General features: G+C 41.6%; 1 protein-coding gene across 6 annotated transcripts in view; it reads left to right on the forward strand.

The window, feature by feature from the left end:
• Nucleotides 1-20,773, forward strand: part of LOC139277496 (tyrosine-protein phosphatase non-receptor type 1-like) — a 133,478-nt gene that overhangs the window by 82,771 nt on the left and 29,934 nt on the right. For all 6 annotated transcript variants that reach the window (XM_070896018.1, XM_070896016.1, XM_070896012.1 and 3 more), the window contains 4 exons: nucleotides 3,276-3,366; nucleotides 8,626-8,726; nucleotides 14,377-14,475; nucleotides 20,435-20,572. In XM_070896018.1, coding sequence (XP_070752119.1) covers nucleotides 8,691-8,726; nucleotides 14,377-14,475; nucleotides 20,435-20,572 — 273 coding nt within the window. In that variant the 5' untranslated portion in view covers nucleotides 3,276-3,366; nucleotides 8,626-8,690. The remainder of the gene's footprint in view (nucleotides 1-3,275; nucleotides 3,367-8,625; nucleotides 8,727-14,376; nucleotides 14,476-20,434; nucleotides 20,573-20,773) is intronic.

Here is a 20,773-nt window from a genome sequence, read left to right on the forward strand (position 1 = left end):
TAACCTTTTGAAATTCTAGTCCAGTGTTTTATAGGGGCCTGTTGTAATGACCTGTTGCTGTTGTATGTAAGGTAATTATCATTTGCATTTGATTTGTTTATTTAACAATCTATTTTCATTTATAGCTTTGTGCTCTTTTTGCTATCCAGATAGGAAGTGATTAAGTAGGGACTTACGTTCTGTTCAGAAAAGTAGGGAAAGTTTTATCGTATTTGCTGTAATTAAATGTTCTGGTTTATGATTTTTGAACCGAGGAAGGTTTTGTAAACAAAAGCGAAGTGGAGTGTGTTTGAGCAGTTGATTCTGGAGAAAAGCAAGATAAATTGGAGAGGAGCATACACACCCCAGAGTATTTTTAGACATGTCTGAATCTGTTGTTTCCTTGAAGTTTCTCTCACAAGCTGGGGAATGGAAACTTGGGGCTGGAAATTGGTCCTTTGGTGACATTTTTCGCCAAAAATACCGCTAATCACTCGGCCATTTTTTAAAGGTCTAAAATTGACAAAAGAATTGTGCCCGGCAGTAAGAAAATCGGCATTGCATGAGGATTCGCAGCGGAGAGTGCGGTCCTCGCCAACTTTAATCCGAGGCCGGTTACCGCTAAAAGACTGGCCTTGGGAGGGGGGGGGGGGAAAACACACAGAATTGCAAAAAATAAAAAATATTCACAAGCCACTTGTCTAGCGGATCGCTGAAAAAGAATTTTAAAACAGAAAAGCAGGCTTTTCTCGGGCATTTTGTTCACCCAGAATACTGGTGCACTGGACAACCACTTGAAAGCAATGCCGCTTTTTTTTCCATCTTGCACGTCGGCGGCCTGCTTTTCAGCGGTATTTCAAAACCGCTGGCGCAAGACTTTGGCCAATTTACCTGATCACCTTTTTCCGCCAAAAACGGTGAAATACTACCGAAAAAAGGGGAGCAAGGCTGGCTAATTTCCAGCCCTGAGACTGGAATTCTGAAGTTGAGTGGCAGTCTGAAAGTGAATTGCTCCAGTTTTTTTTTGCTTCCTGCCCCCACCTCCAGTTTCTTTCCATAGAAGGGTATATGCTGCTGAAGGGTACCTACCTCTGGAAGTGACAATTTGCATTTTCTTCATTTTTTCATGAATCATTTTGAGCCCCTCTTACAATTACACCTGCATTCCTTTGCTGGGTGGACAAAATAAATCTGGGATCAACTTGCAGAAATATCACTGGCAGGGAAGGTCAGTTTGGTAATGTTACTCCACTGACATCATATGAAATCATACATGTGAATGTGTACTTGTGCAATATACAGGTCAATTCAAGTTAGGCATCACGGTCTGCATGCTTACTAGTCCCTGCAATTCTGCATACTGTGGGGAAAATTCCTGATGGGAGAATTTTTAAATATTGGGAATTTGTGTCCACAAAGCACGTAGCAGAGTTGGACTCCAAGCAAAGTGGCAGAAAGGAGTCGGAAGCAACAAGGAGTGCCTCTGTAACCAGGGGTGGGGTAAAGCAGAGGAGGAAGAAATGTCTCGGTGAGCAGGTGCCACATAAAAGGTTACTGCACAAGATAAAAGTTCACAGGATTGGGGGTAATATATTAGCATGGATAGAGGAATGGCTAACGAACAGAAATCAGAGAGTCGGGATAAATGGTTCATTCTCTGGTTGGCAACCAGTAACTAGTGGGGTGCCGCAGCGATCAGTGCTGGGACCCCAACTATTTACAATCTATATTAACGACTTGGAAGAAGGGACTGAGTGTAACGTAGCCAAGTTTGCTGACGATACAAAGATGGGAGGAAAAGCAATGTGTGAGGAAGACACAAAAAATCTGCAAAAGGACATAGACAGGCTAAGTGAGTGAGCAAAAATTTGGCCGATGGGGTATAATGTTGGAAAGTGTGAGGTGATGTACTTGGCAGAAAAAAAATCAAAGAATAAATTATTACTTAAATGGAGAAAGATTGCCAAGTGCGGAGGTACAACCGGACCTGGGGGTACTTGTGCATGAAACACAAAAGGATAGTGTGCAGGTACAGTAAGCGATCAGGAAGGCCAATGATATCTTGGCCTTTATTGCAAAGAGGATGGAGTGTAAAAAGCAAGGAAGTCTTGCTACAGCTATACAAGGTATTGGTGAGGCCACACCTGGAATACTGCGTGCAGTTTTGGTTTCCATATTTATGAAAGGATATACTTGTGCTTTGGAGGCAGTTCAGAGAAGGTTCGCAAGGTTGATTCTGGGGATGAGGGGGTTGACTTACGAGGAAAGGTTGAGTAGGTTGGGCCTCATAGGAATTCAGAAAAATGAGAGGTGATCTTATCGAAACGTGTAAGATTATGAGGGGGCTTGACCAGGTGAATGCAGAGATGATGTTTCCATTGATGGGTAAGACTAGAACTAGAGGGCATGATCTTAGAATAAGGGGCCGCCCATTTAAAACACAGATGAGGAGAAATTTCTTCGGGTTGTAAATCTGGGGAATTCGCTGCCTTAGAGAGCTGTGGAAGCTGGGACATTGAATAAATTTAAGATAGAAATAGACAGTTTCTTAAACGATAAGAGATTATGGGGAGCGGGCGGGGAAGTGGAGCTGAGTCCATGATCAGACCAGCCATGATCGTATTGAATGGCGGAGCATGCTCGAGGGGCCGCATGGCCTATTTCTGTTCCTATTTCTTATGTTATGTTCTTAAAAAGTGAGGATGTGAAGTGACACAATACTGTACCAAGTACTGCAAGGAAGGGATATTCTTTCATGTGAATGACACTGGCTTTTTATTAGTTCTGAATGAACTAGTAATAAAACAGAACTAAATGTGTTGCTTTCAATATCCTGCTTGTAAAGCATCAGTATTGCATGGCTTTGGTACTTAACATTTATAATTCATCATTGCTAATATTGCACAGTGCAGTTTCATCTTGCTTGTATTTGAAACTCCAGATCTGAGTCACTAACATGTTTGGTCAGTGGATCTCCAGTCAAACTAACTAAGTACCTCTGCCGACTGTCATTTATTTGATATGCCATTAAAATGGATATGAGAATTTTGCTTACTTTTTGGGGGAAAAGAGAAGGTTGTTGACTGTCACTCTCGTCGGCATGATTCATTCTGTCAGCCCTTCTCTGTTTGCATTACTGTTTTAATTAAGTAATTGTCTTGGGCAGCATTTTGCCAGCATATCTTCTGACTGTTCCTTAATATAATACTGTAGTACAAACTGGTTGTACTGCTGGAATGCAATCACCCTGAAATGTTCCTGCCTCATTTACAATATTTCCCATTTTGCAATTCCAGGATATCCGACATCAAGCCAGTGACTTCCCTTGTAAAGTAGCCAAGCTTCCAGAAAATAGAAACCGGAACAGATATAGAGACGTCAGCCCATGTAAGTCCAAGGAAAAAGGTCTTAATTACTGTAAAAGGTGTGCATGTATTACATTTTAATTTCCTGCTGAAAGGGAATGTGCTTAATGTGAAAACACTCCATAAAGTAGAACAGTGTATGCTAGTGAGTAAATGCTGCACTTCACTATTGGTTTAAAGCTATGTATTACTCAAAACATTTATGATTGCATTTCTATTCTAAGCAAGATGTTTGAAGCTGCTTCTCACTTTTCAAAAGTATGCTGAGAAAATGATAAACTAAAATTCATGATTCTTATTCATTACACTCCCACTTTGATCTGTTGGTGAAAGATTTCTGTCTTTTCTCCAAACTGCCAATTGCGCTCTAAATAACTGATGTGACTTATTAAGCAGGCCCTGCAGAACCTTATTTTTTTAATCCTTGTATCATCAGGATAGATATGGAAGCTCAACATGTGTCTGCAGATGATGTCACAGAGGGGCAGGACTAGGGGTTTGAGGGTAGAACCTTGGAGGACTGCAGAATAATAGGGTGGATGTGGGAAGAGAAGCCATTGCTTGAGATGCTGTGGTTATGTTTGGAACGGTAGAAATGGAGCTATGCTCTGTGACTGGAGAGAGGTGGGTAGGATGGCGTAGTCAACTGTTGAATGCGAGAGATTAAGAACAAGAAAGGATAATCCATCATAGTCACAGCAGCAAAGGATGTCTTTTGTGACTTTGGTTAAGGTGTTTTTTTAAAAGAATTTGTAAAAAGTGCAGTAGCCAGACTGGGGAGAATTGAACAGGGAGTTTCAGGAGCTTGGAATAACAATATATTTAAGGACCGTCGAGAGGAAAAGAAAGTTAGAGATGGGACAGTCACTGGCAGTGTCTGAAAAGTCGAGTTTATTGAGGATAATGATTTTTAAGGGGGGAGGGACTGTTTCTGAGGAGAGATAACCATTGATGATGTCAGTTAGCATGGAAGCAGGGAAAGAGTTGGGTGGACAGAAGTTGATTAGGAAGTGAATCGAAGGAGCAAAACCCATTTATAGGAAAATCAGGATATATCCAAGAAAAAGAATCATGAACTAGAAGTTAGATATTTAAAAACTACTTCCACCGAGACAGCTAATGGATGCTTAATAGCCTATTAACAGAAGTATTGCATATTATACTAAGGGGGAGAAATTCAGGGGTGCTAACTTAACAGACTATTATCTGAATGGTGACAGATTAGGAAAAGGGGAGGTGCAAAGAGACCTGGGTGTCATGGTACATCAGTCATTGAAGGTTGGCATGCAGGTGCAGCAGGCGGTTAAGAAAGCAAATGGCATGTTGGCCTTCATAGCAAGGGGATTTGAGTACAGGGGCAGGGAGGTGTTGCTACAGTTGTACAGGGCATTGGTGAGGCCACACCTGGAGTATTGTGTACAGTTTTGGTCTCCTAACCTGAGGAAGGACATTCTTGCTATTGAGGGAGTGCAGCGAAGGTTCACCAGACTGATTCCCGGGATGGCGGGACTGACCTATCAAGAAAGACTGGATCAACTGGGCTTGTATTCACTGGAGTTCAGAAGAATGAGAGGGGACCTCATAGAAACATATAAAATTCTGACGGGGTTAGACAGGTTAGATGCAGGAAGAATGTTCCCAATGTTGGGGAAGTCCAGAACCAGGGGTCACAGTCTAAGGATAAGGGGTAAGCCATTTAGGACCGAGATGCGGAGGAACTTCTTCACCCAGAGAGTGGTGAACCTGTGGAATTCTCTACCACAGAAAGTTGTTGAGGCCAATTCACTAAATATATTCAAAAAGGAGTTAGATGAGGTCCTTACTGCTAGGGGGATCAAGGGGTATGGCGAGAAAGCAGGAATGGGGTACTGAAGTTGAATGTTCAGCCATGAACTCATTGAATGGCGGTGCAGGCTAGAAGGGCCGAATGGCCTACTCCTGCACCTATTTTCTATGTTTCTATGTTTCTATTTATAATGCATCAAGGTGCCAGTGTTTTCGCCCAGTGATGCTGCAGGGGGCGGAACCGAAGTTCGGGTCCGAAGCGCTACTGGGCCAGGCGCTAATGATTTTCAGTTTTTAAAAATTGTGCTCCAGGAAGGAAATAGAGCGCTAAATCAAGTGCTCCACTCCACTTCTTTTCTGCAGCGCAGCAGGACGCAGGCAGGGCGGTAGTTATGCAGCGCTGCACAATGGGCCGTGCAGCACTGCCGAGTTCCGAAGCTCCTTCCCTCCCTTAAAGGGAAGGGCCATCGCTGCAGCCTGTGGATTGGGACCAGTGAGTCCCCGGCAGTAGCCACAATCCAGCCCAGTCAACCCCATGGACTGCAGCAGAGTGCCGGGCTGATCGGTCGTGGCCCAAGAGGAGTCAAAAAATTGAACAGCGCCATTTTTAAAATTTTGTATGCCTCGGCCAACTCTCCTTTAATCGAAGCACCCGGCCTCCTGATCAACGCCTCCTGCAGCTGCCGGTTTTCGCCTGCGGTTCTGCAGGGGAAGGAACCGAAGTTTGGGTCTGGAACGATGCAAATGGCAATGACATTACGATCTCCAGGCGAAGGAAATCGGGGTGCAACGTCCTACCGCCGCAAATCCCCCACCGAAGTTAGTGGGAATTGTTCAGCTTGCCACGCCCGGTTGGTAAGTGGTTAGTGCTGTTATTGACCCTCCCCCCAGAAGTGGTAACAAGAGGTGCTAAGGAGGCCAATATCTAGGCCTAAGAATTTAAAACCGAGATTAAGTGTGTGAAAGACAAGAGAATGAGTCAGATATGGCTCCAAATAGAAACTAATTTTCATATTTCTAAATATTTTTCAGTTGTAAAACAAAATGCAGATCTGTTTTCTTTTCAATTGAAATACTGACTAAGAATTCAAAGTATTAAATTATCAGTTAAACATTAGAAATCAAAATTATTTTACATAGATTCCTTTTTATTTTTATCATTTAAAATCAAGATTCATATTCCATTATGAAAAATAAAATTGGGAAGAAATTAAGCTCCAATTAATGCAATAAAATAGCATTGGCTGTACTCCATGTACATTAATGCATGGATGTTAGAAATTCTGACAGTATGTGGATCCTGGGGAATATAGGGTATATGTGCAATTAAATTTTCAAGAAGCATACATCGACAAAAATCTTACAGTAATAAAAATTTCTCATTGAAATGCTAATCATTGAACTTGTGGGCTAAATTGGTAGGATTAAGACTGTTGATATCTAACAGGAAGGTTGAGGAAGGAACACTGATGGATAAATGGCAAATTGATGTCTGATCAGAAGATGATTGTAAGCATAAAAATCTATATAATTAAAAACAGCCTTGTCTGGCAGATGTCCAGAAGGCTTGGTATCTGACTCTCTATAGATTGACTGACTCATTTCACATTTACTAAAAATCAACGAACCAAAGAAATACAAATGCACATTGTGTACTTCACTATCTTAACAATTCCTACTCAAAAAGGATTTAATCATATTCATGAAAAAATGTCAAGGTCCCTTAATGGCCATGTCTCTCTTTTCTTCTCCTCCTCCCCCCCTCTTTCCCCCCCCCCCAAAACCCTCAACCCTCTCCCTTAGTAGAACAAAAAATTAGAATTTATAACAAGTACATGCAAAAAGTGTGAGCAGCACGGGGAAGAAAAAAATTGAAAGCTCGCTATCGCTCGCTCTTTTCTCCCACCTCTCTTTTCCGCCCCCCCACCCCACCTCCCCTCAACTCCCACTCACCTACAGAAGCTTGGAGTGATCTTGGATCCTGGGTCCCACAATATATTTTTAAGACCATGCGTTCTCTGGTCACTCCCGCCTCTTCTAAACCCAGCCCCCTATGAGCACGCACGTGCTTCAGGCATCTCCATCTACAGCCTCTCCCATGCCAGCCTCCCTTCCTTCCCTGTCCCACCCCACTTGTGTTTCATGTGTTCTAGCAGTTCCTGGATACGCATTCCTTGCCTGATCCTGGTCCCCACTTCAAACCCAGTACCAGTTGGCTGCCGTTTTGTTGCATGGCTGAGCATTTTTTTTAAAAAGGCTAGAGAAATTGAGTGCATTTGATAAAGAAACATCGGAGAACCAGAGTGCAAATGGGAGATATCCAGAAGAGAGGGGGACTAGGGCAGAAGAGAGACCTGCTGAAAGCGTGCAGAGGTTTTTTAAAAAAAAAAAGCTGGGACAAATTGAGAGTGGCAAATTGAGAAGTTTGAGAGCTTGGCAGAGAGAGAAAGTGTAGAAGATGGACGGATGTGGCCTAAAGAATTGTAAAGTAGGTAGTTGCAGGAAGATAAATATCCGTAGGCAACGCTACAGCATATCAACTAGTAATCAAAAACAGTCTGAGATTTGTATCAATTTGGCCACCTCCCAGATGTGGTTTTCTCTTTTAGGCAGCCGACAGACCCAATTGATTCCATTCTGGTGTTAAAATACAGGATTAAATGGAATATCTATCCTTGAGGTCCTGGATGTACAGGAAGCATAGAAGCCTACTTAAAATGAAACATCACATATTAGGGCAAACTTAAACTCTATGATGGTGTGTTTAACCCAACTGCAATTCATGGGATCCAGATTTTCACCTCATCCATTAGAAAGAAAGATTTGCATTCGAGAGTAATGTTGATTTTAACCGGCTCTATTTTGAAACTTGGGTTATATTGTATATCGAAGCTCTAATCTAGTTATTGAATTTTTCTCCCTTATTTATACTTGCACTTTTTACAGTAAAACCACTCCCCACAGGCGCAAAAAAAAGTAGTGTATGTTTCGTCATGTATTTTATGCTAAATTAATTTTTAATGCCGTGTGAAACAGGAGTGTTTCTTGAACTCTTCAGATAAATTGCATCCTATTTTAGTTTATTTCATTACTAATTTTATACATAATGAAACTGACCACATTTATAATTGTCTGATGGGTTTGGCTTCCTATGTTGATCTTGTTAAAACTGCTCTTCCTTTCATTTCATGACATCTTATCAACAAGCCAGTACCATGTTCAGACCATTTCAAGCTAGACTATCAAACTGTGCTACAAGATACTCCTGGCTGCTTGTTCTGGGTAAAATGATTAGTTCTGAAGAATGCAGCTTACACATTGCCACAGAGAAAGAAGTAAAAATTCATCAATGTTTAATGTTCATATTCTATTATCTATGTGCCCTTCCTATCTTACTAGTGGCTTCATTGGTACTTCCTGTGTGCTTTTGTGCATTGTCAAAAATAAAGTAAATGTATAATGCTCACCACGCATCTTTTTTTTTTAATATATAAAGTTGATCACAGTCGAATTAAGCTACAGCAGGGTGGTAATGACTATGTCAATGCAAGCTGGATCAAAATGGAAGAGGCTCAAAGGAGCTACATTCTGACTCAGGTGAGCATTTTTAAGAGCTACACATAGTTAAAAGAAAATGTGTTTTGTTCTAACAGCGAGTAAACTTTAGCATTGTTGCCAATTTAAGTTAATCTAAGGGTTAAGTCATGACAGGAGAGCTTGGTCATGTGATATGCTCCTCCTGTACCATGTGGGAACTCAGGGACACTTCCGGTGTCCCTGACTATTACGTGTACGGGAAGTGTATCCGCCTCCAGCTCCTGACGGACCACATTGCGGAATTGGAGCTGAAGGTGGATTTACTCTGGAGCATCCACGATGCTGAGAATGACGTGAGCAGCACGTGTAGTGAGTTGGTCTTACCGCAGGTGAAGGGTCCACAGCCAGCTAGGGAATGGAAGACCAGCAGGAAGAGCAGTGCAAGGAAGGTAGTGCAGGGGTCCCCTGTGGTCATCCCCCTGCAAAACAGATACACCGCTTTGGGTACTGTTGAGGAGGATGACTCATCAGGGAGGGCAGCAGCAGCCAAGTTCATGGCACTGTGGCTGGCTCTGCTGCACAGAAGGGTGGGAAAAAGAGTGGGAGAGCTATAGTGATGGGGGACTCTATTATAAGGGGTTTCTGCGGCCGCAACCGAGACTCCAGGATGGTATGTTGCCTCCCTAGTGCAAGGGTCAAAGATGTCTCTGAGCAGCTGCAGAGCATTCTGGAGAGGGAGGTGAACAGCCAGTTGTCGTGGTACATGTAGGTACCAATGATATAGGTAAGAAGCGGGAAGAGGTCCTTCAAGCTGAATTTAGGGAGCTAGGAGTTAAATTTAAAATGTAGGACCTCAAAGGTAGTAATCTCTGGATTGCTACCAGTGCCACGTGCTAATCAGAGTAGAGGGATAGTTAGAAAAAATACGTGGCTTGAGCAGTGGTGCAAGAGGGAGGGATTCAAATTCCTGGGACATTGGAATCAGTTCTGGGGGAAGTGGGACCTGTACAAAAGGGACGGTCTGCACTTGGGCAGGACTGGAACTGATGTCCTAGGGGTAACATTTGCTAATGCAGTTCGGGAGTGTTTAAACTAATATGGCAGGGGGATGGGAACCTATGCAGCGAGATAGGGCGAAGTAATATGGAGTCACAAACAGATGGTAGAAAGGTAAAAAGCAATAGTGGAAGGCCGAGTAAACAAAGGCAAGAAACAAAAAGGGCCACACTACATCATAATTCTAAAAGGACAAAGGGTGTTTTAAAAAAAACAAGCCTGAAGGCTTTGTGTCTTAATGCAAGGAGTATCCGTAATAAGGTGGATGAATTAACTGTGCAAATAGATGTTAACGGATATGATGTGATTCGGATTACAGAGACGTGGCTCCAGGATGATCAGGGCTAGGAACTCAACATCCAAGAGTATTCAACATTCAGGAAGGATAGAATAAAAGGAAAAGGAGGTGGGGTAGCATTGCTGGTTAAAGAGGAGATTAATGCAATAGTTAGGAAGGACATTAGCTTGGATGATGTGGAATCTATATGGGTAGAGCTGCAGAACACCAAAGGGCAAAAAACGTTAGTGGGAGTTGTGTACAGACCTTCAAACAGTAGTAGTGATGTTGGGGAGGGCATCGAACAGGAAATTAGGGGTGCATGCAATAAAGGTGCAGCAGTTATCATGGGTGACTTTAATATGCATATAGATTGGGCTGACCAAACTGGAAGCAATACGGTGGAGGAGGATTTCCTGGAGTGCATAAGGGATGGTTTTCTAGACCAATATGTCGAGGAACCAACTAGAGGGGAGGCCATCTTAGACTGGGTGTTGTGTAATGAGAGAGGATTAATTAGCAGTCCCGTTGTGCGAGGCCCCTTGGGGAAGAGTGACCATAATATGGTGGAATTCTACATTAGGATGGAGAATGAAACAGCTAATTCAGAGACCATGGTTCAGAACTTAAAGAAGGGTAACTTTGAAGGTATGAGGCGTGAATTGGCTAGGATAGATTGGCGAATGATAAGGGGTTGACTGTGGATGGGCAATGGCAAACATTGAGAGACCGCATGGATGAACTACAACAATTGTACATCCCTGTCTGGCGTAAAAATAAAAAAGGGAAGGTGGCTCAACCGTGGCTATCAAGGGAAATCAGAGATAGTATTAAAGCCAAGGAAGTGGCATACAAATTGGCCAGAAATAGCAGTGAACCTGGAGACTGGGAGAGATTTAGAACTCGGCAGAGGAGGATAAAAGGTTTGATTAGGGCAGGGAAAATAGAGTACGAGAGGAAACTTGCAGGGAACATTAAGACGGACTGCAAAAGTTTCTATAGATATGTAAAGAGAAAAAGGTTAGTAAAGACAAACGTAGGTCCCCTGCAGTCAATCAGGGCAAGTCATAAAGGGGAACAAAGAAATGGCAGACCAATTGAACAAGTACTTTGGTTCGGTATTCACTAAGGAGGACACAAACAACCTTCTGGATATAAAAGGGGTCAGAGGGTCTAGTAAGAAGGAGGAACTGAGGGAAATTAGTTGGGAAATTGATGGGATTGAAGGCCGATAAATCCCCAGGGCCTGATGGACTGCATCCCAGAGTACTTAAGGAGGTGGCCTTGGAAATAGCGGATGCATTGACAGTCATTTTCCAACATTCCATAGACTCTGGATCAGTTCCTATCAAGTGGAGGGTAGCCAGTGTAACCCCACTTTTTAAAAAAGGAGGGAGAGAGAAAACAGGGAATTATAGACAGGTCAGCCTGACATCAATAGTGGGTAAAATGATGGAATCAATTATTAGGATGTCATAGCAGTGCATTTGGAAAGAGGTGACATGATAGGTCCAAGTCAGCATGGATTTGTGAAAGGGAAATCATGCTTCACAAATCTTCTGGAATTTTTTGAGGATGTTTCCAGTAGAGTGGACAAGGGAGAACCAGTTGATGTGGTATATTTGGACTTTCAGAAGGCTTTCGACAAGGTCCCACACAAGAGATTGATGTGAAAAGTTAAAGCACATGGGATTGGGGGTAGTGTGCTGACATGGATTGAGAACTGGTTGTCAGACAGGAAGCAAAGAATAGGAGTAAATGGGTACTTTTCAGAATGGCAGGCAGTGACTAGTGGGGTACTGCAAGGTTCTGTGCTGGGGCCCCAGCTGTTTACATTGTACATTAATGATTTAGACGAGGGGATTAAATGTAGTATCTCCAAATTTACGGATGACACTAAGTTGGGTGGCAGTGTGAGCTCCGAGGAGGCTGTAGAGTGACTTGGATAGGTTAGGTGAGTGGGCAAATGCATGGCAGATGAAGTATAATGTGGATAAGTGTGAGGTTATCCACTTTGGTGGTAAAAACAGAGACAGACTATTATCTGAATGGTGACAGATTAGGAAAAGGGGAGGTGCAACGAGACCTTGGTGTCATGGTACATCAGTCATTGAAGGTTGGCATGCAGGTACAGCATTTGGTTAAGAAAGCAAATGGCATGTTGGCCTTCACAGCGAGGGGATTTGAGTACAGGGGCAGGGAGGTGTTACTACAGTTGTACAGGGCCTTGGTGAGCCACACCTGGAGTATTGTGTACAGTTTTGGTCTCCTAACTTGAGGAAGGACATTCTTGCTATTGAGGGAGTGCAGCGAAGGTTCACCAGACTGATTCCCGGGATGGCGGGACTGACCTATCAAGAAAGACTGGATCAACTGGGCTTGTATTCACTGGAGTTCAGAAGAATGAGAGGGGATCTCAGAGAAACGTTTAAAATTCTGACGGGTTTAGACAGGTTAGATGCAGGAAGAATGTTCCCAATGTTGGGGAAGTCCAGAACCAGAGGTCACAGTCTAAGGATAAGGGGTAAGCCATTTAGGACCGAGATGAGGAGAAACTTCTTCACCCAGAGAGTGGTGAACCTGTGTAATTCTCTACCACAGAAAGTTGTTGAGGCCAATTCACTACATATATTCAAAAAGGAGTTAGATATAGTCCTTACTACTAGGGGGAACAAGGGGTATGGCGAGAAAGCAGGAATGGGGTCCTGAAGTTGCATGTTCAGCCATGAACTCATTGAATGGCGGTGCAGGCTCGAAGGGCCGAATGGCCTACTCCTGCACCTATTTTCTATGTTTCTATGTTTCTACAAATTTATTCTATATTTTGTCCTAATGTTATGTTACCGATATTAAGCCCTCAGTTAATTTCTAAAGTATCATTGAGCATTTGGCATAAGTGAACACATCAAGCTAAAGGATAATGCTGAGGAATTAAATACTCAGTGCTCTTCAGTCATTAACATTATCCAAACTAATTTCATTTGACACTTTTCTCCAGTAGAGAGGAAGCTTTTGTCCCACCCTTTTTGAGACTTGCTTCAAACAGGATCTCCACAGGTAAAAGGATGGTGTTCTTGCCCACTGTCGCCTGTATCTCTATGTAATTAGAGAATTGAAATATCTGCTGTCAAAAAACTTTTTTTTTTTTTTAACAGCGTCAATGTAAAGTTTGACACAAAAAAAAAGTCAGTGTACAAATTCAATTGCTGGTGTGGTGTATTTTTGGTAAATATTATATATGTAACGACAGCAATTTGTATTGTCAAATTATTTTCTATATTTCATGCTGTCAGAAACCAGTGCAAAATCTAAAATTATAGCGTGCCTCAACATTAAGGTATGCCTTTTAGTTTTCCTGGAAATGTGAAGTTGTATACTTCAGAGAGAATTTCATATTTGATTAAACTGCATTAACCTATATGGATTTTGATTTTGGCATTGATGTGTTTTTTAAGCCATTTACAGGCACAAATCGGAACCGCTCCACAATAAAATTATCGTTTGATTCATACTGCAGTTTTTAATACTGTAGTTCTGTGTTTTTCTGCTACCCCTCATAAATACACTGCAAAATTGCCATGTAATCCGCTTCTAAGTTTGCTTAGAAGGAAAGTATCAGCCAAAGCATGTAGACCTTTTTCTGATTTGGATGTTGCGCAACCATTGCCAGAATAACACGAGACCCAGTGTTGGCCATCAACACTGAGCAATAACCCACCCCACATTGATCCACTATGGTTATTCTGTGTTGATGTATATCTATTGTGTTGGATATTATGAAGCAATGTTAAGTTCATTTATCATTCTACAGCTTGTGCCAGAAGCATTTTTCCGTGGAACTGAAGTCTCTATACCCTTTTATAGTTTTAGTGCTCTGGTTAAACATTTAATTGCTAATTAAAGATGTGGTCAATGATAGTTGTTTTTATTTTACAGTGAAAGCAAGTAGTCTTGATATACTAAGTTTCCCACTAGGAAAACAAATTTAAATTTGTAGGTATGGACATCACTTAGCCACAGTATTTCAAGATAGTTTGGATTTATTCGAATGATCTTTTAAAGAAAATGTCTTTCATTTATATCTCCTCCATTTTAATGGGGATTTTCGACTAAATTCAATTTATTTCCTGCTTAATTTTGGATCCTCACCTTCTCATTCCACGTGCCCCCCCCCCCACCCCCAAGCCCCCATTGTCAATAAGAGCTTTCAAATCTCTGATACAGCCATTAAACTTTGACAGTTGTGTAAAGACTCAGGAACTTTGTGAATTGCTAACTTAATTGTTCTGGAGATTGCATTGTACTTAATGTCACATAAAATGGCAGCATTCACAAAGTGATTTTTCTCGAAGAATTAATTTTCTGTTACTTTTACAGGGTCCTCTTCCAAATACTTGTGGTCATTTCTGGGAAATGGTTTGGGAGCAAAAGTCTAGGGGTGTTGTCATGCTCAACAGAGTAATTGAAAAAGGATCAGTAAGTAGTTGAATATACTAGCATTCATCTTATGAACCATTGTGCAAAGCAGTTGAAATTGTTGATCTGTAGTCAAGAATGGTGTGGAAACTAGTAATAGTCTTGCCTCATTCTTTATGCTGTCACACTGTGATGCACTGGTTTTGGTTACTTTTAAACTAATTGAAAGGTAATTGAAGTTTAATCTACAGGCACATCAGTAAGCGTTACTGGGTAGTGACTCAAGTAGTGCTTAATTGAGCGAATGTCATTGTAAGTAAAGAAAAGAGCTACTTTTCCAGGGCATGTGGTGGGTTTAATAGACCATGATAATTGAATGTAGTTACATGCATCTATCTTTCTTTCCTCTTCCTCAACACAAAAAAGTAATCTTGGCTGCAGTGAACTTGTTTCAGAAGTGCTTTTTAAAAATTAAGATGTGTAGCATTTTTATTTCAAGATTTCTCTTTCTCTCTTCTTCTCCCCCCCCCCCCCCCCCCCCATCCCTTTACTAATGGTCTCCGTGCATCTTTTACTAGCAAGCTGTTGCTAGGATTTCACCAGTGCCACTCAAATGCATCTGATTGCCAGGCTAACCACAACAACAACAACTTGTATTTACATAACGCCTTTCACATAGTGAAACGTCCCTAGGCGATTCATAGGTGTATTATGAGACAAACAATTTGACACTGAGCCGCACAGATGACCAAAAGCTTTGTCAAAGAGGTATGTTTTGAGCGTCTTGAAGGAGGAAATACAGGTAGAGAGGTTTAGGGAGGGAGTTCCAGAGCTTGGGGCCTAGGCAACAAAAGGCACAGCCACCAATGGTTGAGCGATTATAATCAGGGACGCTCGAGGGCAGAATTAGAGGAGCACATACATCTTTGGGGGGGAAGAGGTTATGGGGCTGGAGGAGATTACATAGTGAGCCCATGGAGGGATTTGAAAATAAAGGTGAGAATTTTGAAATACTGGCGTTGCTTATCCGGAAGCCAATGTAGGTCAGCGAGCACAGGGGTGATGGGTGAACAGGTCTTGGTGCGAGTTAGGACACGGGCAGCCGAGTTTTCAATCACCTCTAGTTTACATAGGGTAGAATGTGGGTGCCAAGTCAGGTGTGTGTTGGAATAGTCAAGTCTAGAGGTAACAAAGGCAGATGAGCTGAGACAGGGCTGGAGACAGGCGTTGTTATGGAGGTGGAAATAGGCAGTTTTAGTTAGGCTAAAGGTTAAATTGTGGGACTGCCCTGGTGATGCAACATTTTTTGTGTACTGGGTCAGCCTGGCAGCAGCAACTCTGGCAAGTGTACTTCGGCATTGTTACCATCTGTGTGAGATTTATGTTTAAAAGCAGCTTTAATTGAATTGTTCTGTCCTAGATTAGCCAAAAAGGAAAGTCAGTGAGCTCGTACAAGAAATACTTTGTTTAATTTTTCTTTTTTTCCAAGGTCCATAGTGAATTACACCACCAAGGTTGAAAACAATGGATCATTTGAGAAGGAGAATAATAGCAGTTAGTTTATGTTCAATTTAAGTTTTAGAACCCCGCAGATTATAGGAGGAAGGAAGACTGAGGGACGTAAAGAAAACGGATAATAAAATCTGGGGGTTGGAAAAAAAATTACATTATTCATAAATCGATATATATCTTGCGTGCAAATTCTGTAATTGATATTAATGGAAATTTTATGTACAGATAAATTATCCTGTTACAGAGAGCGTAATGCCAAGAATGAGAATAAGACCAGGTAAAGTTTCCACAGTTGCACAGCAGCTGTTGAACTATTGTGCGGCTTTCTGGTAAAATGCTTTGTGTAAAGAAGTAGAACACAAATATAATCTCACTTGATCAAATGGGTTCAAGCAAAAATAGAGTGGATGAGAATCACACAACACTCCAGTGGGTTTAACCCTTTTGGAAATGGACTGCTATTCTGTGCATCCTAGGTAGGGAGGTGTGGTTAAACTACCGTCACCCTTTCTATTCTATCCACTGCCTCAAAGCATAAACATTTTCCTTCGGAAATGGAACAACATTTTTCACTACCTGGATTTTTGCATTTAACATACATCTGGGTTTCAGGCTTTTTTAAATGTAAATTAACTGCACAAAATGACTGTACATCAAAGGAAGAGCAAAGGCTGACCCTCCTGCATTAGAATTAATTGAGTAAACAAAAGTAAAAAGTATTACATTCAGGTATTGAGGGAAGTTGGCTGCTATTGATCAAGTTGGAGGCAGCTAATGGGCGTTAACATAAGTTACCAAGTCTAGAATAAAAATCCAGAAGGAATAGAAATGCATTCACAGCACAGATGTCAGATATTCGTCCCATCATGCTTTAGTGGCTTTGAAAGAGCTATCCACCAAATTCCGTTCTACTCTTTTCCGATTTGCCCTTATAAATATGTATTTTTCAATATTTATCCATCACCCTTTTAAAAGCTATTATGGATTTTGCTTCGACCATTGTTTCTGGTGGTGTTTAAATCCTCTGTATAAAATAAAGTCTCCTACTGTCACCCTTTGTTTTGTTAAATTTATAGCCTTTGGCGAGCAACTCTACTTGCATTATCAAAACCCCTCTTAATTTTCAGCGTCTATCAACTCTCTTATTGACTCTGCTTGAGTGAAAAAAGCTCCAGTTTCTCTCATTGTTCCTCATAATTTAAGTTGCTCGTCCCTGGTATCTCCTTGGTACATGGTTTAGCATTAGCTCATTGCTTTTGTACTCTATGGTCAGATTTCTAAAAAAAAATGTTAACTGTCTAATCATCTAGTCTTCCTACTTCTAACTATTTGCGTATCTGAATCCTGAAATATATCTGTTCTTCTCATTTGATGCATATTTCTTCTCATTTGCCCTTCCCAAAATATGTCCCTTAATATTTCTCTGCATTTAAATATAATTTTACATCTCTTGGAAATCTATTAACCCATGTCCTCCTGGAGTCACTTAACCCTTGTCATAGTTGAACAGTTTTTTGTCATCTGCAAATTTTAATGTTGTATCCCTTATATCCGAGTCCAGATCATCTGTTACAATTGTACAATGATCCTAGCATTGGTCCCTGAGTGGACAATGCTGTTTACATTAACCACTATTTTTTGTCCCTTGGATAATTTCTTATCCATGCTCTCACAATCTCTAATACCATGCAAGCTAATGTTATTGAAAAGCCTACTATGTAGTACTGTCAAAACACTTCTTGAAAATCTGTATATGCAACAACTGCATTTCCTTTATAAATGCATTGTATATTTCCTCAAAGAACTCTGATTTGCCAGACGTTACTTGCCTTTTACATGTCCATGCTCGCTGTCTTGAATGAAGCTATTCCAAAGTGAGTACAGGTTGAACCTCTTTCATCCGGGACTCCCTCATCCTGCAGATACATTTCGGGGCCCGCCGACACTTCTCGGGGCCTGTTCGGGCCACCAACCTCCTCCTCCTCTCTTTTCCCCCCTCCCCCCCCCCCCCCCCCCGGCTTCGGACTGATGACCTCCCCTCATCCGGCAGAATCCTTCATTTGGCACAGGCCAGGCCCCAAGGGTGCCGGATAAGGGAGGTTCAACCTGTAATGTGTTAATCCCATATTATGGCCTCTAGAAATTACTCACTACTGATAGTAGGCTGAACTGCCTATAGTTACCTGATTTATTCCTTTCTCCCTTTTTGAATAGATGTGTTACATTGGCAATACGCCATAAGAACATAAGAAATAGGAGCAGGAGTAGGCCATACGGCCCCTTGAGCTTGCTCCGCCATTCAATAAGATCATGGCTGATCTGATCATGGACTTAGCTCCACTTCCCCGCCTGCTCCCCTTAACCCCTTATCGTTTAATAAACTGTCTATTTCTGTCTTAAACTTATTCAATGTCCCAACTTCCACAGCTCTCTGAGGTAGCGAATTCCACAGATTTACAACCCTCAGAAGAAATTTCTCCTCGCCTCAGTTTTAAATGGGTGGCCCCTTATTCTAAGATCATGCCCTCCAATTCTAGTCTCCCCCATCAGTGGAAACATCCTCTCTGCATCCACCTTGTCAAGCCCCCTCATAATCTTATACGTTTTGATAAGATCACCTCTCATTCTTCTGAATTCCAATGACTAGAGGCCCAACCTACTTGACCTTTCCTTATAGAAACATAGAAAATAGGTGCAAGAGTAGGCCATTTGGCCCTTCGAGCCTGCACCACCATTCAATATGATTATGGCTGATCATGCAACTTCGGTACCCCATTCCTGCTTTCTCTCCATACCCTTTGATCCCTTTAGTCATAAGGGCCACATCTAACTCCATTTTGAATATATCTAACGAACTGGTCTCAACAACTTTCTGTGGTAGAGAATTTCACAGGTTCACAATTCTCTGAGTGAAGAAGTTTCTCCTCATCTCGGTCCTAAATGGCTTACCCCTTGTCCTTAGACTGTGACCCCTGGTTCTGGATTACCCCAACATCGGGAACATTCTTCCTGCATCTAACCTGTCCAATCCCGTCAGAATTTTATATGTTTCTGAGATCTCCTCTCCATCTAAATTCCAGTGAATATAAGCCTAGTCAATCCAGTCTTTCTTCATATGTCAGTCCTGCCATCCCTGGAATCAGTCTGGTGAACCTTTGCTGCACTCCTTCAATAGCAAGAATGTCCTTCCTCAGGTTAGGAGACCAAAGCTGCACACAATACTCCAGGTGTGGTCTCACCAAGGCCCTGTACAGCTGCAGTAAGACCTACCTGCTCCGAAACGCAAATCCCCTCTCTATGAAGACCAGCATTAGCTTTCTTTACTGCCTGCTGTACCTGCATGCCTACCTTCAATGACTGATGTACCATGACACCCAGGTCTCGTTGCAACTCCCCTTTTAATAATCTGCCTTCCTTTTTTTGCCACCAAAGTGAATAACCCCACACTTATCCACATTATAATGCATCTGCCATGCATTTGCCTATTCACCTCACCTGTCCAAATCCCCTGCAGCCTCCTAGCATCCTCCTCGCAGCTCGCACTGCCACCCAGTTTAGTGTCATCCCCGGAATCAACCTAGTGAACCTTCTCTGAACTGCCTCCAAAGCAAGTATATCCTTTCGTAAATATGGAAACCAAAACTGTACGCGGCCTCACCAATACCCTGTACAACTGTAGCAAGACTTCCCTGCTTTTATACTCCATCCCCTTTGCAATAAAGGCCAAGGTTCCATTGGCCTTCCTGATCACTTGCTGTACCTGTATACTAACCTTTTGTGCTCATGCACAAGGTCCTGCTATACTATCATGTGACACAACTTCATATCCAGAAATATTTGAAAGATTGTGGTCAGAGTGTCTGTTGTTTTCCTGACAATATAGGAAGTATACCAACAGAGTCCATTACCTTTTCCACTTGAGTTCCAGCAGGTTTTTTTTTCCATGTACTACTATATTATAGTTATCCAGTATAATTGGTCCATCTCTGTTCTTGTATACTTACTTTCCCAGTATCGCACTCTTCTGTGAAAACAAGGACAAGTACTTGTATTTCCACCGTTCTTTCATCCTCAATTAAATGTCCTTCATCTGTAATCGGCTGTATCGTTTCTTCAATTTATCCTTTTAGTATAGGATGGAAAATGTGATATTGCCTCAGGAGTTTCTAATAGAGATTTGGAACCGAGTTGGAGGTGGTAATAATGATTGGATTTTTCGAAAAGCAATGTTATATGTACTGATGGAAAGCAAGGTGTCGCATTCGAAACTATCAAAGCTTTTTTTTGTAGCGCTGTTACTTTTGTGGTACTTTTAAATAGTAACTGCATTAAAAAGTTTGAAAATTTATTTTGTCCCCATTAATCCTGAAATTTATATTAGTTCGACAATAGGAATATGCTTTGTTAAAACATAACATAAATATTTAGTTGGCTCACTTTAAAGAGTAGAAAGCTTGAATGTTAGCACAAGATAGTCAACTTTTATAAAATTTCCTTTTAATTCTAGGTAAAATGTGCACAGTACTGGCCCAGTAAAGAAGAAGGGGACATGATATTTGCAGACACAAAATTTAAGCTAACATTGATTTCTGAAGATGTAAAATCATACTACACAGTACGTCAGTTGGAGGTGGAAAACCTTGCAGTAAGTACATCAACAGATGTTGAATCTGGGAACTTCGGCTTTTGAAAGAAAACTGTTTTTCCATTATGTAGAACACACCATGGTTAATAGTATTGGCTTAATTTCCATTGCAGACTTTCCATAGGGCAGTGACTGAAATTAGGCCAAAGATTGTTTATATCATACCCTCAAATATGGTATTCTTGCAAACTTCCATTAATA

This window comes from Pristiophorus japonicus, chromosome 12 (assembly GCF_044704955.1).
Source record: "Pristiophorus japonicus isolate sPriJap1 chromosome 12, sPriJap1.hap1, whole genome shotgun sequence".
Taxonomy (NCBI): Eukaryota; Metazoa; Chordata; class Chondrichthyes; family Pristiophoridae; genus Pristiophorus; species Pristiophorus japonicus.